Source organism: Emys orbicularis, chromosome 25 (genome assembly GCF_028017835.1).
Source record: "Emys orbicularis isolate rEmyOrb1 chromosome 25, rEmyOrb1.hap1, whole genome shotgun sequence".
Classification (NCBI taxonomy): domain Eukaryota; kingdom Metazoa; phylum Chordata; order Testudines; family Emydidae; genus Emys; species Emys orbicularis.
Window position 1 is genome coordinate 7,190,292 of NC_088707.1, and position 14,727 is coordinate 7,205,018.

At 51.6% G+C, this 14,727-nt stretch overlaps 1 protein-coding gene across 1 annotated transcript; it reads right to left on the minus strand.

Moving 5' to 3' along the window:
- Positions 1–8,913: 8,913 nt before the first annotated feature.
- On the minus strand, positions 8,914–14,417 carry DLX3 (distal-less homeobox 3). Its single transcript, XM_065422762.1, has 3 exons — positions 14,096–14,417; positions 12,153–12,343; positions 8,914–9,255 (listed from the first exon to the last, which is right to left on the minus strand). The coding sequence occupies exons 1-3, from the start codon at positions 14,415–14,417 to the stop codon at positions 8,914–8,916; spliced, it is 855 nt and encodes a 284-aa protein (XP_065278834.1).
- Positions 14,418–14,727: the final 310 nt, after the last annotated feature.

Genomic DNA, 14,727 nt, shown 5'->3' on the forward strand with positions numbered 1-14,727 from the left:
CTAGCCTTGCTGCTCTGTGGGGCTCCTTGCATAGTAGCCGACGCTCGCCCGGTGTGCTCATATCTGTCACGATCCCTGGGATGTGCCCAAACTGCAACCACGATGCCCTAGGAAGAGCTGAGAACTCAGCGCTCCTGGTCAGAAGAGGTGCAGGCTGTGTCCATCTGTCCTCCGCACTCCCACTTGTCTCAGCGGCAACATTGCCAGGAATGGCACCTGGGTTTTTCTCCCCCTCTTCCGGCTTCCGTGTGGGGAGCCCTCAGACCACCCCCATCACCCCCCCATTGTGGCCCACCTGCAAAGAGGGCTGAACACAGAGCTGCGGTGGGGAAAGTAAGAAGCCAGGGGTGAAAGGCTGGAGGATCCGGATGGAGGAGGCATTGGGTTGTGGTACCAGATGGATGGGCTCCCACTCCTAGGCCTGAGGGAGGAGATCAGGCCTTGGTGAGCTGGGCCTTGGAGGGGCCTGAGCTGAGAGCAGGGCAGGGCTGAGTAGGGGCGGCACTGACAGACCCCGGGGGACGTAGCTGGCAGCGGAGGCGAATGTGAGCTGGAGAAGGTGATGGCCATGTAGGCCAAACGGGCTTTCCAACCAATTCAAGGGCTTGTCAGATGACATCGTGTCCACACGGGGATGAGGGGTGGGGAGAGAAAGGGGTGCAGCAGGGCTGAGAAGGGAGGAACCGTCCCGAAGAGCTGCTGGCCCCACCCTCTGGCTTGGGGACTCCAGGATCGCAGCCACCACCCTCTGCGGGACAGGCCCTGTGTCCGTCCTAGGCAGTGGAACCAGTTGGGGAGCTTTTCTTGACATGTGGCTGAGCTGAGCAACCAGCCAGGTTAGCTGGGACTCATTGGTGGCCCACATACCCCTGGCCCAATCCCCAGCCCTGGGCTTGGCCGGAGCAGCAGGGAGTTGTGAGCGGGAGGGGTAGCTGTGCACTAAACAAGTGGGCGGCAGGAGTATCTTCGAACCCATTCGGTTCAGGTTCCTATCCCGTGCCCATCCCCGTGACGTCTGGACCTGTGGGCCAGGGCAGGAGGAGTGCGCCGAGAAGGGAAGCTGCAGAACGCCGGCTGCTCTGCAGAACTGTCAGCTAAGCAGGTCTGTGGCAGGAGCGGCCCTGCCCTTTCCACACGCAGCCCTGCACCCAGGGTTGTGGGGTTTTGCTGCTGCTGTTGTGCGCTTACGACATGCTTTTCACTTCAGGCAATGCTGCCTGGGCTCCCTCCTCGCTCACCCCTCCCTCCCTGCCTCTCTCTCTTTTGCTGGCAGCCGAGCCCTAATAAAACGCAGTGTCTCCACTCTGTCTGCCCGCCTGCCAGTGCACGGATCCCATTTGCACGCAGCCCTCAAACCATACTGCTCCAGAGAACCCAAGGGGCTAGCGTCTCGGCTTAACCCTTTGTAGCCCGCACCTTCCCGGGCCAGGGCAGGCGCTGGGCCTCTGCAGAAAGGCGGGAGGCTTGTTGTTTTTGGCACTGGAAAGACAGATCTAAGCTCATGTGGCTCTGTCATGAGAGGGCCAGGGTTGGGGGGGTTTTTTTTGGTTTTAAAGAAGTGGCTATTGCAGTGTCTGCATGTCCCATGTGCTTCTGATTTTCTTACTCCTCGAATAGGCTCCTTCTCTAGGGCAGATTGGCCTCTTTGCAGTAATGAAAGACGGCCTGGGAAAGAGATGCGAGGCAGAAACGACATCTGAATGTCCCATCAGATCTCTGATCAGCCACCAGTGGGTGTGGTTTTGAGTGGGGGTGGTCCCTTTATTAAGGAAGTGGTGAGGCTTGTCCCAAATGCTGGGGAAATCCCCTTCTTTATAATTCCAACACGCACCAGGTTACTCATCATCGTCTTCGCCATCGTTTTTGATGGCAAAGCTGGGTAAGGCATAGGCGCGCACACGGTACGAGCAGAAGTGAGCCCTAAAATCCATTAGATGGACTCACGCGAGGGGCTACAGGCCAGACTTGGGCAGACAAGTGTGCGTCAAAGCTGTGCGACTGCGTGCTACTGCAAACAGATCCTCGCCTATAAAGTCAGCAGCACTCCAGGGGTGCTCGTCCGCTCTGCAGGGGTTGTGTTTCCAGCTACGGTGCAAGTCAGGGTCAGCAACGCAGCGGCTGGAAGAGACACCCAGCTTGCTGGGGAGAAAGGGAGCAGTCCTGGACGCAGCACTCACCAGCGGAGGAGCGGTGCTTTGATTCAGACAGGATCCCGGCAGATGCAGGTGGCTAGGGGGATGCTGAGAATTTCCAGAAATGCCAAGGGAATGGGGAGCTAGCCTAGAAACGAATTAGCCAGGGAGCAGTAATGCAGCTAGTTGGCCAGCAAAGCAAACGGTGCAGTTATTCAAGCAAGGTCAGGAAGGGGCAAAAGCAGAGGGGTTGGCTCTGTCAGGGCTGGAAGGATGGGCCAAGTGAGCAGGGAAGCGCAAGGTGGCGAGGCAGGGCGGCCTAGTGGGTCGGGAGGTGGACTGGGAGTCAGGACGCGCTTGAGCAAGTCACTCCCCATCGCTGTCCCCCTGCTTCCCTTCCCGCCCAACCCTAGCGAGCTTGCAAGCTCCCTGCTTCCCAGTACAGCGCCCTGCACAAAGGGGCCCCGATCTCCGTTCGACTGCTGAACGATGAATGGGGAGGAGGTGACTGACCCCCTAAGCACCACGGTCGCCTGGCTATCTTTGTGCGTCTCTCGTTTTACGGGGCGTCTCCCCCCCCGCTGTGCCCCTCTCATTGGTCTTCCCCTTCCTGAGCTGCCCCAGGGCCTGACTCTCTGCCGGGAGCGGCGGCAGGCTGGGGGGAGCGGCGCTCCGTCCCATGGGGCGAGGTGCTTGCCCCAGCTGTGAGTCATGGCCCCAGCCCTGGAGGACAAACACGAGGCCAGGTCCACCTCTAGACGTTATGTAGCTTGTTTGTGTCACGTCAATCACATGGACGTCAAGCTGCCTTGGCCAGGCGTGGCCTCAACGGCAGAGGGGCCCGATCCTGCTCACAGGTGCTGGGAAAGCTCCCGCTGGCTTGAGCGGGAGCAGGATGGGGCCTGAAATGGGCCCATAACGCAGCACTGCGGCTAAAGCAACGTGTGGGGCCATCTGGGGACAAGGGAGAGAGAGGAAGCGGGTTCTGTCTTCCATGCAATTAAAAAAAATAAAAGAAAAACTTTTCATAAACCACGTCTGGATTGCGCCCAGTGCGTGAATCGCATATGCCAGGCACAATCAGCAGCTCGTCACGGGGATTTCGGAGCTCCCTGGCGTGCTGGCTCATAGCTGTACCACCGGCAAGTTCATTTCATGTCTGCAGTGTGCTAGTTCTGACTCTTGCTTGAGGTCTGCTGCTTTAAGAGGGAGTCAGAGTACGCCGGGAAACCAGTGGGAGTGGGGTTAGAGGGAGCCAGCGTCAAGGATGCCTGCGCCATCTGGGCGGGTGAGGGGGTTAGAGCAGTGGTTCTTCAAAGCAGTGGGGCCTACTGGTTCACGGGCTGGACTGGGACTCTGGGCACCTGGGTTCTGTTCCTGGCCGGCTGGGTGATGTTGCACAAGTGGCTTTGCTGCTCTGTGCCTCAGTTTCCCCATCCGCAAAAGGCCTTTGGAAAGTGCTTTGCGATCCGCTGATGAAAAGGACTAGATTATAATGCTAATTATAAAGAGCTTAGTTGTTACAAACACTTTACAGGGGAAGGGCGACGCATCACGGCTTTCCACTCTGGAAATGGCTCGGGCCACCTCTCGGTGGGGCCCAGCTCTGTGTGGGACTCGGAGCATCTAATTTCAGGCACACCCACCTCGGGAGATGAAACCCTCTTTGATCAGCATAGCTTCAGCTGCCTGCCCTGCGTGCCAGCAACTCATGCACCAGGCTAACGTCCAGAGCTGCCGGAGGTTTTGGCAGTACACTAGCGTGGCCCTAAAGGGACACATCAGGACAGGACTCCAAGCCACAAAATATGGCCAGTATGTGACACATGGGTTTGGGGGAAGAGAGGCAAGCAAAACAGAATCTCTGCATTATGGCTGATTTCCTGTCCCCAAGGGAAGCTGGAGCCTTAGTCAAACCCAGACATAACATTTGAATCAAGGAATATAACTTTTAAAATGTCTTTCGCTAGTTAAAAGGTGGTGGTGGAGGGAATAAAAACCCTTCTGATTGGCCAGAATGCCTGTGCATGTCCTCAGGCAAACTCAAGATGTCCAGATCCCTCTTGGTAGAAGGACACCAACTAACCCCGCTCATGTTCCATATGGATCAGAACTACCTTTAACTCCCCAACACAATTACTCTTATCAATGCAGCCAGTTGGGAAAGGGAATCAAATAATGAAGCTGTACTGTCAGCTGCAAACATTCAGAAATCGTGAGTTAGGTCCCCCAAATATCATGAGATTTTAAAATGAATGCATGGCGGGGGCGTGTTTTCCTTTATTGGCCATCTGCTGTGGGAGTCTTCAAGGATCAGGGGTTCCCAGTTTTTCTCTGCCGTCATAAGGGCTAGAAACGTTGCCATTGTTATTTCATGAAAGTCGAGATTGTCACATCATCACATGAATCCGGCAGCTGGGGCTTTAAGACAAACACTGAACAGCGTGCTAAAAATCACACGATTTGGTAACACCTTGCGGAAGGCTCTGGCCTTTCCAGATAGGCTGAGCAAAGCAGCCAGAGCTCCTACTGACTATCACAAGGACGCTCAGCACCTCTGAGAATCAGGCTGTAGGTGGCTTGGGGTGGGGACCTGAAAAATGGAGTGCTTCCAAAACCGAAAACTGCGTTTGAATATTTGGGCCTCCATCTCTGCAAATCAGAGATCATCTCTTGCAAAGCGCTTTAGTGTCTTTGGAAGCAAGGCACTGTATGTACAGTGCTGTAATAGTTAAAGCAACAATCATGAAGTGTTATTTACTCTTTCTCATAACAGAAGAACTAGGGGCAAAATGAAATTAATGGGCAGCAGGTTTAAAACAAACCAAAGGAAGTATTTCTTCACACAACGCACAGTCAACCTGTGGAACTCCTTGCCAGAGGATGTTGTGAAGGCCAAGACTATAACAGGGTTCGAAAAAGAACTAGATAAATTCACGGAGGATAGGTACATCAATGACTATTAGCCAGGATGGGCAGGGCTGGTGTCCCTAGCCTCTGTTTGCCAGAAGCTGGGAGTGGGCGACGGGATGGATCACTTGGTGATTCCCTGTTCTGTTCATTTCCTCTGGGGCACCTGGTACTGGCCACTGGCAGAAGACAGGATACTGGGCTAGATGGACCTTTGGTCTGATCCAGTACGGCCGTTCTTATGAAGCCCTTTTGTTTGCCTTTTGCTGGGGATCTGTAGCTCGGTGCCGTTGACGGTATTATTAAATTGTTGGATGCCTTTTTGAAATGCAGCGCTCCCCGCACGATACCGTCCCAGGCCCGTTAACCACTCTTTGTGGGCTTTACAACCTAAAGCCCGGATTCTGCAAACCACTTACGCGCCTTTAAACACATGAGCATCCCCACTGAACTCAGTGGGACTTCTGACACGTGTGACGTTATGCACACGTGCAGGGTCCCAGTCTAATGTTCCCCGGTGTCACCCACCTGCCCATTTTACAGATGTGAGGCGTGATGCACAGAGAGGTGAAATGCCTTACCCAAAGTCACAGCGAGTCGATGTCAGCGCGGTGAGTCCCAGACTCCTCATCTAACCACTCGAACCACAGCTCCCACCAAAGTTGTTGCTTACCAGCCACAGATATTATCTACAACTTCCTTTAATGTGGCAGGATTTCTCCCTGCATGATTCCAGCCGTATGCGCTGCTGCTGTTTAGGATCTACCATCTCTCCGGGTGGGAATTCGCTGAGAAGGAAATACAGGGAGAACCAAGCAATTACGAGCACACGCAAATGAAGCTGCCTTTTGCAGATTCTCTGTTTAATGGAATCTGCTTTGGATTACTTTACAGGCACCCCTGACCTCCCCCCCCCCCAAAAAAAAATGGTTTGAGAGAAACTTATGGTCTCCAAGAAGTTTCTGCCAGGACACAATGGGCCAAACTTTCAAAAGAGCTCAGGGCCACGTTTGCAAGGGCTGCTGCCCCACCGCTGGAGCCAGACTTTTAGAAGGGCTCAGCTCCCATTGGGACTCTTATATGCCAGTTTTCCAAAGAGTCCAGCATGTTGAGGTACCGAGGGCATGGGAAATCCACAGGTGCTGGAATCGTTTGAAACTGCCAGCCAGCATGAGCAGCAGAAGTTATCAAATCACCCTGAGTTTATTTAGCAACCAATCGATCCTTCCCTTGGCCAAACGAGGCCGTGAGCTCCTAAGGGAAGAAGGAACTGAATTCAAGTGGGCTTGGAACAATCTGTGCAAATAGTTCACCAAGGAAACACCCATCTCTGGCCTAGGGAGAGTGGGTTCTGGGCCTGGTCCTTCACTGGTTTGCATCTTGTGCAGTCACGTACACCTGTGCGAAGTGGGAGCTTGGATAACACAAGTTGCAAGGCCAGGGAGTATCAGGTTCATGGTCTCCAGGCCAAATTCAGGCCTGGTGCAGCTCCATCAACCTGCTCTCAGTTTGTCTACGTATGATTATTCAGTCCTGGCTTTCATCCACTGTTACCAATGGGTACTCAGATTTGCCTGCAGGGAGGTCCCATGGGGATTGTGTGTGTGTGTAATGGACATGTTTTCAATGACCATTCACTCCTGAACACTTCCCCGCTCTTGCTGACTTTTTGACTGACTGCATCTGTGTCCTGAAGAGGTCACCTTCTCCGGCAGAGGGGGGAAATCAGCTTCGGTTCATTTCGAACCCTGCTCCAACTTTGTTAAAGGTCCCGATCCAGCACAGATGCTTCCCTTTAAACACAGGAGAAGCTCATTAAAGTCAATGAGGGGACCAGGCACACGCGTAAAGTTAAGCACGTATTTCTGTGTTTGCAGGATCGGGGCCAAATTCAATCGATTTATAGTTTTAAAAGCCAGAAGGGGACCATTAAATCAGCTGGTCTGACCTCCTGTGTAACATGGGCCGAAGACGTTGCTCCTGTATTGAGCTTAATAACTGGTGATAGATTTTCAGCAGCACTTGGGTTGGACTCCCGACCTCATCCTCTTCCAAACCAAATTATATGACGGGTCCCCCAAGGAGGATGTTATCCAAATCTATACTTCACAGCTATGAGAAATCTTTTGAGAGGCCAGAACTTTATGTTTTTCTAGCTCCTTTTCACAGAGATTAAAAAAACCCAAATCGGACCATCTTAAATTCAAAGTATTTTTATTAACACGATATATACAGTTTTGTCCACTAACAAAGCAGAAAGGATGTTGGAACAAAGCCCTGACTCTAGAAGGAGCTCTTCCTCCTCCCCCACTCCCGCAGCCAGGTTAAAGAAAACTCTTGTTTTGGTCAACTTTATACATATGAACCTTCTGTACACGTTCTTTTCCCCTCATCTGCCCTTATATGAACAAGGCAACATAAATAGGAATCCTGGGACTGTACAACACATGAGAACGCTTCTTAAAACGGCAGCTTTTAAAAAAAATACGATTATTTTTTTTAAAAATATCCAAGAATGGTTTTTTTTTTTTTCCTTTTTGGTGGTTGTTTTGTCAAAAAAATAGGCATTCTACTTTGACATTAGCTTAACTGACGTGTGGCGAGCACTGTTAGAACACTTCAACCGTTAACAGGATCATTTGCTGTTTCAAAATAACTTAAATCATTCCTGAAACACTTTAAATATTTTTTGCATTTTTTTTTTTTAAAATAACCTCTATTTATTTTCCGAGAATCCTAACACAAGGTCAGGGTCTCAACTCACATAAGTCAGTGTGACTTCCCTTGATCTCAATGCAGATTTATACCAATTGGGAATCTGGCCCGGAGGGGCAAAATTCTCCTCTAACCCTGGAGTAACTCTGGATTTACCCTGGTGTTACTGAGATCAGAATCTGGCCCTCATCCAGTACTGAGATTCTGGAACTCCAGTTTGCACCAGCTGATGAGCGAACACAAAATTCTGCTCTGTAAACCTGGAGTAGAGCTAGATTTACCCTGGTGTAGATGAGATCAGAATTTAGCCCTTCCCCACTGCTAGGCTTTTGGTCCTCTCTAACAATGGTCCCTTCAATAATGTTATTAAATGTTTATATAGTCTCCAGTTCTGTACAATAGACATAGCTAAGAATTGACTTTATTTAGAATATAGAGAATTTTTTTTTTAAAGACTACAAAGTGTGGCATCTCTTATTGCATTTAGCTTAAATTGTGCTGTCATCTCCAGTCTGACCCTTGCAAGGGTGGATGAGAGGGAAGACGCAGAGACAATTATTTCTCCCTCTCATCTGGGCGTGTAGAAAAATCCTACCCGATGTGGATGAAGCCAAGTGGTTTTTTGAAGTCCCGCCAGCTGAGATGTTCTTCCAGAGTCCTCAAGGAGACACCCCACAAACAGCTCGCCCGGGAAGGTAAAAAAACCAGTTGTGCTGTTCTTGGACGCTTGGAGACGAGTAGTGTCTCTTGGCCTCTGTCCAGACGAGAGGTGAGTCTCTGGCAGAGAGCTCCAGATGGAAGAAACTTCCCATTCACTGTGCCTGGCGGTGGTGGGTGGGATCGTGGTGCAGGGGGGCCGGGGACCCCGTGGAAAGTCAGGGTGGGGTGAAAAGGAATTGGCAATTCTGAATCTTTCCCGAAAAATAAAAATCCAAAACCTCTTCCCCGACCCTGCCCCCCACCCGCTGCCACTCCTGCCTCGCTTGTGGGTCGTCCTCTGATCGTTTTAACCCTTTGCAGCTTTGCTGGTCGCGAGACAGGCTGGAATGTTTGTGTGTGTCTGCCTTTGTCCTGGAAACAAACCCACGGTTTAAGAAGGGTCCGGCCGCGGTGGTGACGATTTCCTCTTGCTCCCCTGGTCCGAGGAGGCCGGAGGTTAGTACACGGCCCCCGGATTGGGAGGCCCGGGAGATGTATGATGCATGGTGTTAGTGGGCAAAGCTTGATGCGGTAAGTGAGGTCCACTGAGGTTCTGGTGGTGGTACCAGGGGTTGTGCTGCTCTTCCAGGTAGCTTGGGGAAGAGCCGTAGGGGAGCTGCTGGGAGAGCTGGTTCCTGCTGGAGGGGTTGCTGTGAGAGTTACTGTCCCAGAGGGCAGGAGAAGGCGGAGAATTGCAGGCCATGGAGTCGCTGTTATTGGGGCTGTGTTCCGAGGGTACTTCCCCGTTTTTGTAGAGCTTCTTGAACTTGGATCTCCGGTTCTGGAACCAGATTTTCACCTAGAGACGGAAGGAAGGGAGGGAAGTGTTACTTTCTGGGTCCCTTTGACGTACACCACCGAAGGGAGGCGTGGGGAAACGGGGGACAAATGGAGTGGCGCGTGAAGAGAAATGTCGCCGTGTGGGCGGATTTGCTTCTCTGTTTAGCCTAAGGTGCAGGGAGGGGTTTGTCCCCAAAACAGGTTGTCGCTTTGACAGCTAATGACAAGTTCCTTTGGACATTTATAAGTGGCCCTGTTGCTACAAAAGTCACAAGGGCAGGCAGGACAGTGATGAAACTAGGACGGGGCAAACCTGCTGTGGTTCATTTCAAAGACTTTAGTGGGTTCCTGTTCCACTTAAAGAGCTGCTGGGGAAAGGAGGGGAGAGGAGGAGACAGAGAGAGAAATTGAGGGGTTGGCGAGGAAGAAGGTGGGTGAGATGGAGAAGGCAGATGTATCCAATGTGACGGGGAGAACCAGGAAGGAGAAGATAGAGCAGCCAACAAAGAGCCAAACAAACATTCGGTGTTGCCAAATCCTCTCAATGTCTGGTGTTTTTGTAAAGCCCCAGCTCCTCGCATCCTGTGATTAAGTGAGACGCTCCGCTCTCATTTCAAAATAAAGTTTCTAGCCCTCAAGGTGGCAGAGAAGAGCTTGTCAACATGGCCAGACTGTTCACGACAGGCTCAAAACACCCCAAAATAATGCTTACAAGAAATCTCATGAGTTTTAAGAGGAGCTTGTGATTTTGGGGGGAGGCCTGACTCATGATTTCTGAACACTTGGGGTTGGCACCAAGGTCACGCCAATCTGGGTCTATGCTGGTTGTGTGATATGTATGTATCTCTTCATCCTTGCAACCGATACCTGTAATCCCTCATAACTCAAGCCTGACCCCAGATGTACAGTACCTTCCCTCTTAACTTGTGTCTATTTAATTTTAAACATGTACTTTAATAAAAAATTTATCTGTATATGGAGCATCCACGCCTTATGCCATATATGGGGCACTCATCCTCAATTTAAGGGGATCTTTCCTGCACGATACACACCCCACTAGAAAAGCACAGAAATCATAAATCCCTCCTGGTGACCCAAGGGTCTAAATGAGAGTGCAAACACAAGCTAGTATTTTAATGCCCCTGAAAAGCCCTGCTTTCCAAGTCCAGAGTCCCTCCAGATCCCATGCCCCGTTAAAGCTTTGCTGGTGTTTCCTTTGTTTCCAGAGATAAAAAGCAGTTTGCAGTGCAGAATCCCTAACCACTTTAAAACAAACAAACCAACAACAACAACAACCCCCCCTAACAAATCAACCCCCTTTTAAAGAAGGGAATCACAAAGAAACAGCTCCCCATCATGTCGCAATCACTCAGAGGGCGGAAGGCCCTTATGGTACAGAACATCTGCTCTCGGGCTAACAGCCCACGGAAACACGCTGACCTGGAACTTTATTTAGATCTGGGCAACTAAAAATCAGCCTCTTGTCACCATCTATGACCAGCCCCACATTCCTAACTCCAGCGATGCTCCTATTGACATCAGCGGAAGCCCGGCCTGTAAGGGACAGCAGAAGCAGCCCTTTACGCCGACCACCACTTGTTAGGGGTGGGGCTGGATGTGACTTTCCTCAGAGTTTGGAGGTGTTCCAATTTCCGGGTGAGGGGGGTTCACTCATCTCAGATCTGTTCAGACTCCTTTCTCTTGATCTGTCCCTTTACAAAGAGCAGTCACTAGCGTCACAACAGCCAGCCACCCACACGTAGATACTGTAGCATTCTAGTGCGACGCTCACGTAAGGGTAGAGGAGTTGGGTATAATCTCTTTTGGACTCCACTATTTCAGGTTTTAACTTTCTATCAATGGAACTGAGGCGCCTAAATACCTTTGAGGTTCTGGGCCTAACGTATTACAAGACTCTTAAAAAAAACCCCACACACACCTGTAAGAGCTTGAGCATATTCACAAGCGCAACACGCATGCAGAGAAATGGGGTCTACACTAGATTACCCCTAACTAAAACCCCACTGACCCAAGCGCTGTTAGCATCCATAGATATGGTCCTACCCATTCCAGCCGAAAGGCTGCTCTAGTATAAATTAGTGGTTGAATTCTGAAGAGACAATACAAAATAAAATATCCAGACAGGACCCAAAGATCCGTCACTGCCCAAATTGAGGAATGAATACTTCTTCCTGGTTTGCTAGGTCAACTAGATCAGTGGTTCTCAACCTGTTGTCCGCAGATTTCTCGGGGTTCCACGGAAGGTTGTCGCTATGACCCCTGGGGGCCCTCCGATGATGTCTAAGATTTCCAAAGTGGGCCCGCACCTCCACTTGAAATTTTGTAGGGGGCCGCAAATGAAAAAAGGTTGAGAACCAATGAACTGGCCTCTCTGGCTCACCAGAGCCAAACCGTGCCAGTGAGTAGACACAGAGGGGAAAGAACTCCGAATTGAAGTTGGTTCTATGGACCTGATCCAAATCCGTGAGCTATAGATTGGGCCCTGAACCTTTAAGAACTGCTCATCTTGGGGGAGGGGGAGAAATCTCCCCAATCGGGGGGCGGAGAGAAGAAACCAAACCAATCCATTTGAATTTATCTGGTCCCAATTGGGATAGCTGGGGTAAATCAGGAGTAACCCTAAAGTCAATGCATTCACACTGATGAGCGCAAAGAGGATTGGGACTCTCTTTTCCCTCCCCGTGGTTGAGCACGGCAGTAGGAAATGTATCCAAAGGCCTGGAGAAAACCCACCTTTTTGTTCCCACTGTCTCAGACAGCTGGTCCCTGTCTGATTATGTAAGTGCTTTAATCTAAGCCCACTAAACCCAGGGGCTGTACAGAGTTGGCAACAGGTGCATGCCCCCCCCCCCCCGCGCACAGAGGGGAAAGGTGGTTTGTTCTTTTTGAAGTTACCTGCGTCTGAGTCAGCCCCAACTGAGCAGCCAGCTCGGCTCTCTCGGGGAGGGCCAGGTACTGAGCCTTTTGAAACCTCCTCTGCAGAGCCGCCAGCTGGTAGCTGGAGTAAATGGTTCTGGGCTTTCGGATCTTTTTGGGTTTCCCGTTGACCATCCTCACCTCCGGTTCCGGTTCTTCCTTCACTGAGACTGGAAGTGAAAAGGGAACACGTCAGAATCTCAGCAGCTGACCTGCCCCCGTCCTCCCCGCTCCAGAATCTTGTAAAAAACAACCCAAGTCTTTGGAGGTGGTTTCTGACCCTTATCCCTACTGGGGAGAGAGAAGGGGGGTGGGATTTAAACCTCTATCTAGAAAACTTCACCTCCCAGATAAATAGGGTGACCAGATGTCCCGATTTTATAGGAACAGTCCCGATTTTGGGGTCTTTTTCTTATATAGGCTCCTATTACCCCCCACCCCCGTTCCGATTTTTCACACTTGCTGTCTGGTCACCCTACAAGCACACCAGCGCTGTGGAGCTAGAAGTGACAGGGCCAGGCCGGCCTGGGCGAAAGGACTCCAGAATTGTATGTACGGCGAGTTAGAACAATTGTAGATGAGTTAAGGGCTGATTACTTGGAGAAGTCGCTGTACAGACCCCAGGTAAAAGATTTCAGGAACACAGCAAGACTGGGGTATTTGGGGGGGTTGTTCTTTGGCACGTGAGGTCTTTCATTTCTCTCTCTCCCCCTCTGTGTTTTCTTCTCTCTCTCTTTGGTGTGTTTTTCTCTTCCTTTAGCTCTCTCTCTCTCTCTCTCTTCCTTTGGTACATTCTGTCTTGCCTTTTCCCTCTCCTGTCCCTGGCCACTTCTTCCTATGGTCCATTTCACTAACTCCCCAAACTCCCCTCTTACCCCAGCCTGCCTGTTTCTCTGCCCAGGGGCTCCCCACCTGGTTCTGATCTGCTGAAAACCGACTGGTTCTCAGCGTTGGCCCCTCTCTTCCTCTCCCAGCCCGTAGGGTGGGTTGTGACAAGCCCGTCTCTAAAGCAGCCTCAGGTCCCAGCTGTCTGGCTGTTTCCCAGGCTTTATTTGGGGGGGAAAGGGAGGGGAGAATTGTTCAGTAAGTGGAAATCAGCGTAGGATCGATTTCTCCCTCTCCCTGCATCCCTTTCTTTTAGGGCAGCAGATTCAAGGCTTCTCTGATCTTCCTGCTTTCCTATAATCTCCCAGCACCTCAGACTCGCTTTAAAAACCACAAGATTATTCACAAATCAAACACTGTCCCACCCATATTTCCCTCCCCCAGAGCTGCAACCTAACCATCATCTTCCTGTCCAGTCATGACATGGGTCATTCTCTCTGCCCCAGCAGCCTGAAAGAGAGACAACCTATTTCCCCCCTCCCCCCCAAAAAAAGGTTCTCCTTTTTCATCAACTAACCTGAGTTGTTCTGAAGTTTCTTAAGATTTCAGGGGCAAAGGTGAGTGGGGGAGAGCTGTGTATGTGTGTGTGTGTGGGGGGAATTGGGAAGGGTAAATAGCCACCCTGACTGGTGGCACAGAAAATAAAGGTCAGGAATTTGCCAGAGACAAAAGGAGGGAGAGTGTGTGGGTGGGTGAGAAAAGCAATCTTTTAAATCGGAGCCGGAATTCAGAAAGTTTTGTGTGGAAACCTAGATCTAGCAAACAAGCCCCCCCCCCCCCCAGCAACTCCCTCCCTCCCACCACCCCCCTTTTGTGCAATCCAAGAGGCAGTCGTGTGTGTGTGTGTGTGTGTGTGTGTGTGTGTGTGTGTGTGTTATTGACAAGAACTTCCCTCTCATTCGAATACACGGGCATGGGGGAAGGAAGAGCTGTTGCTGACTCCAAGAAGTGACTCCTTTCCATACCAGCCCCCCCATCTCCAGACATCCATCCCCCACCCCTCTCTCTCTGGATCACTAGGGTAGGGGGCTCCTTACCTGCTTCCTGGGCCGGCAGCTGCTGCTCCCTGAAATGCCCATACTGCCTGTAGGAGGGGCTGTAGGGGTACTCGGCCTTGGGGGGGTAAGTCCCAGCCCCCGTGAGCCCGTTGAGGCCGAACTGGTGGTGGTAGGAGTAGTGGTTGACGGGCTGGCTGTAGGGCTGGCTGGGGTAGTAGTCGTGCTGGCTGTGGGGGGCGCTGTAGTAGCCCAGGTCGGTGACCGAGGACTCGGGCAAGGTGGGGGAATCCTTGGAGCAGCTCAGGGAGCTGGAGAGGTCGGTCAGGATGCTGGTGATCTTCTTGTCAAAGGAGCCACTCATGGTGCAGCGGGAGGCAGGGGCAGGTGGGATGCGGTCCCCTCCCCTGGCCAGAGCCTGTGGAAAAGCAAAAGAGCCGCTGGGGCGCGCGTGTGGGTCTCTGTCACTCCCCAAAGGGGTCAGGCGAGCATTCCTCCTCCGGGCCAGCCGCTGAGAGCTCCACGGGTGGCGGCTGCTACGAGGCGACTAAGCAAAACTCCCCAGCCCAGCCAGCCTGCTTCAAGCCTTTAATTATGGTGCAGGGCAGGGTGGATGCTGCGTGCCGATTGGCTCCAGAAATATTGCCTGGGAGGCAAAACAGACTTTTTTTTTC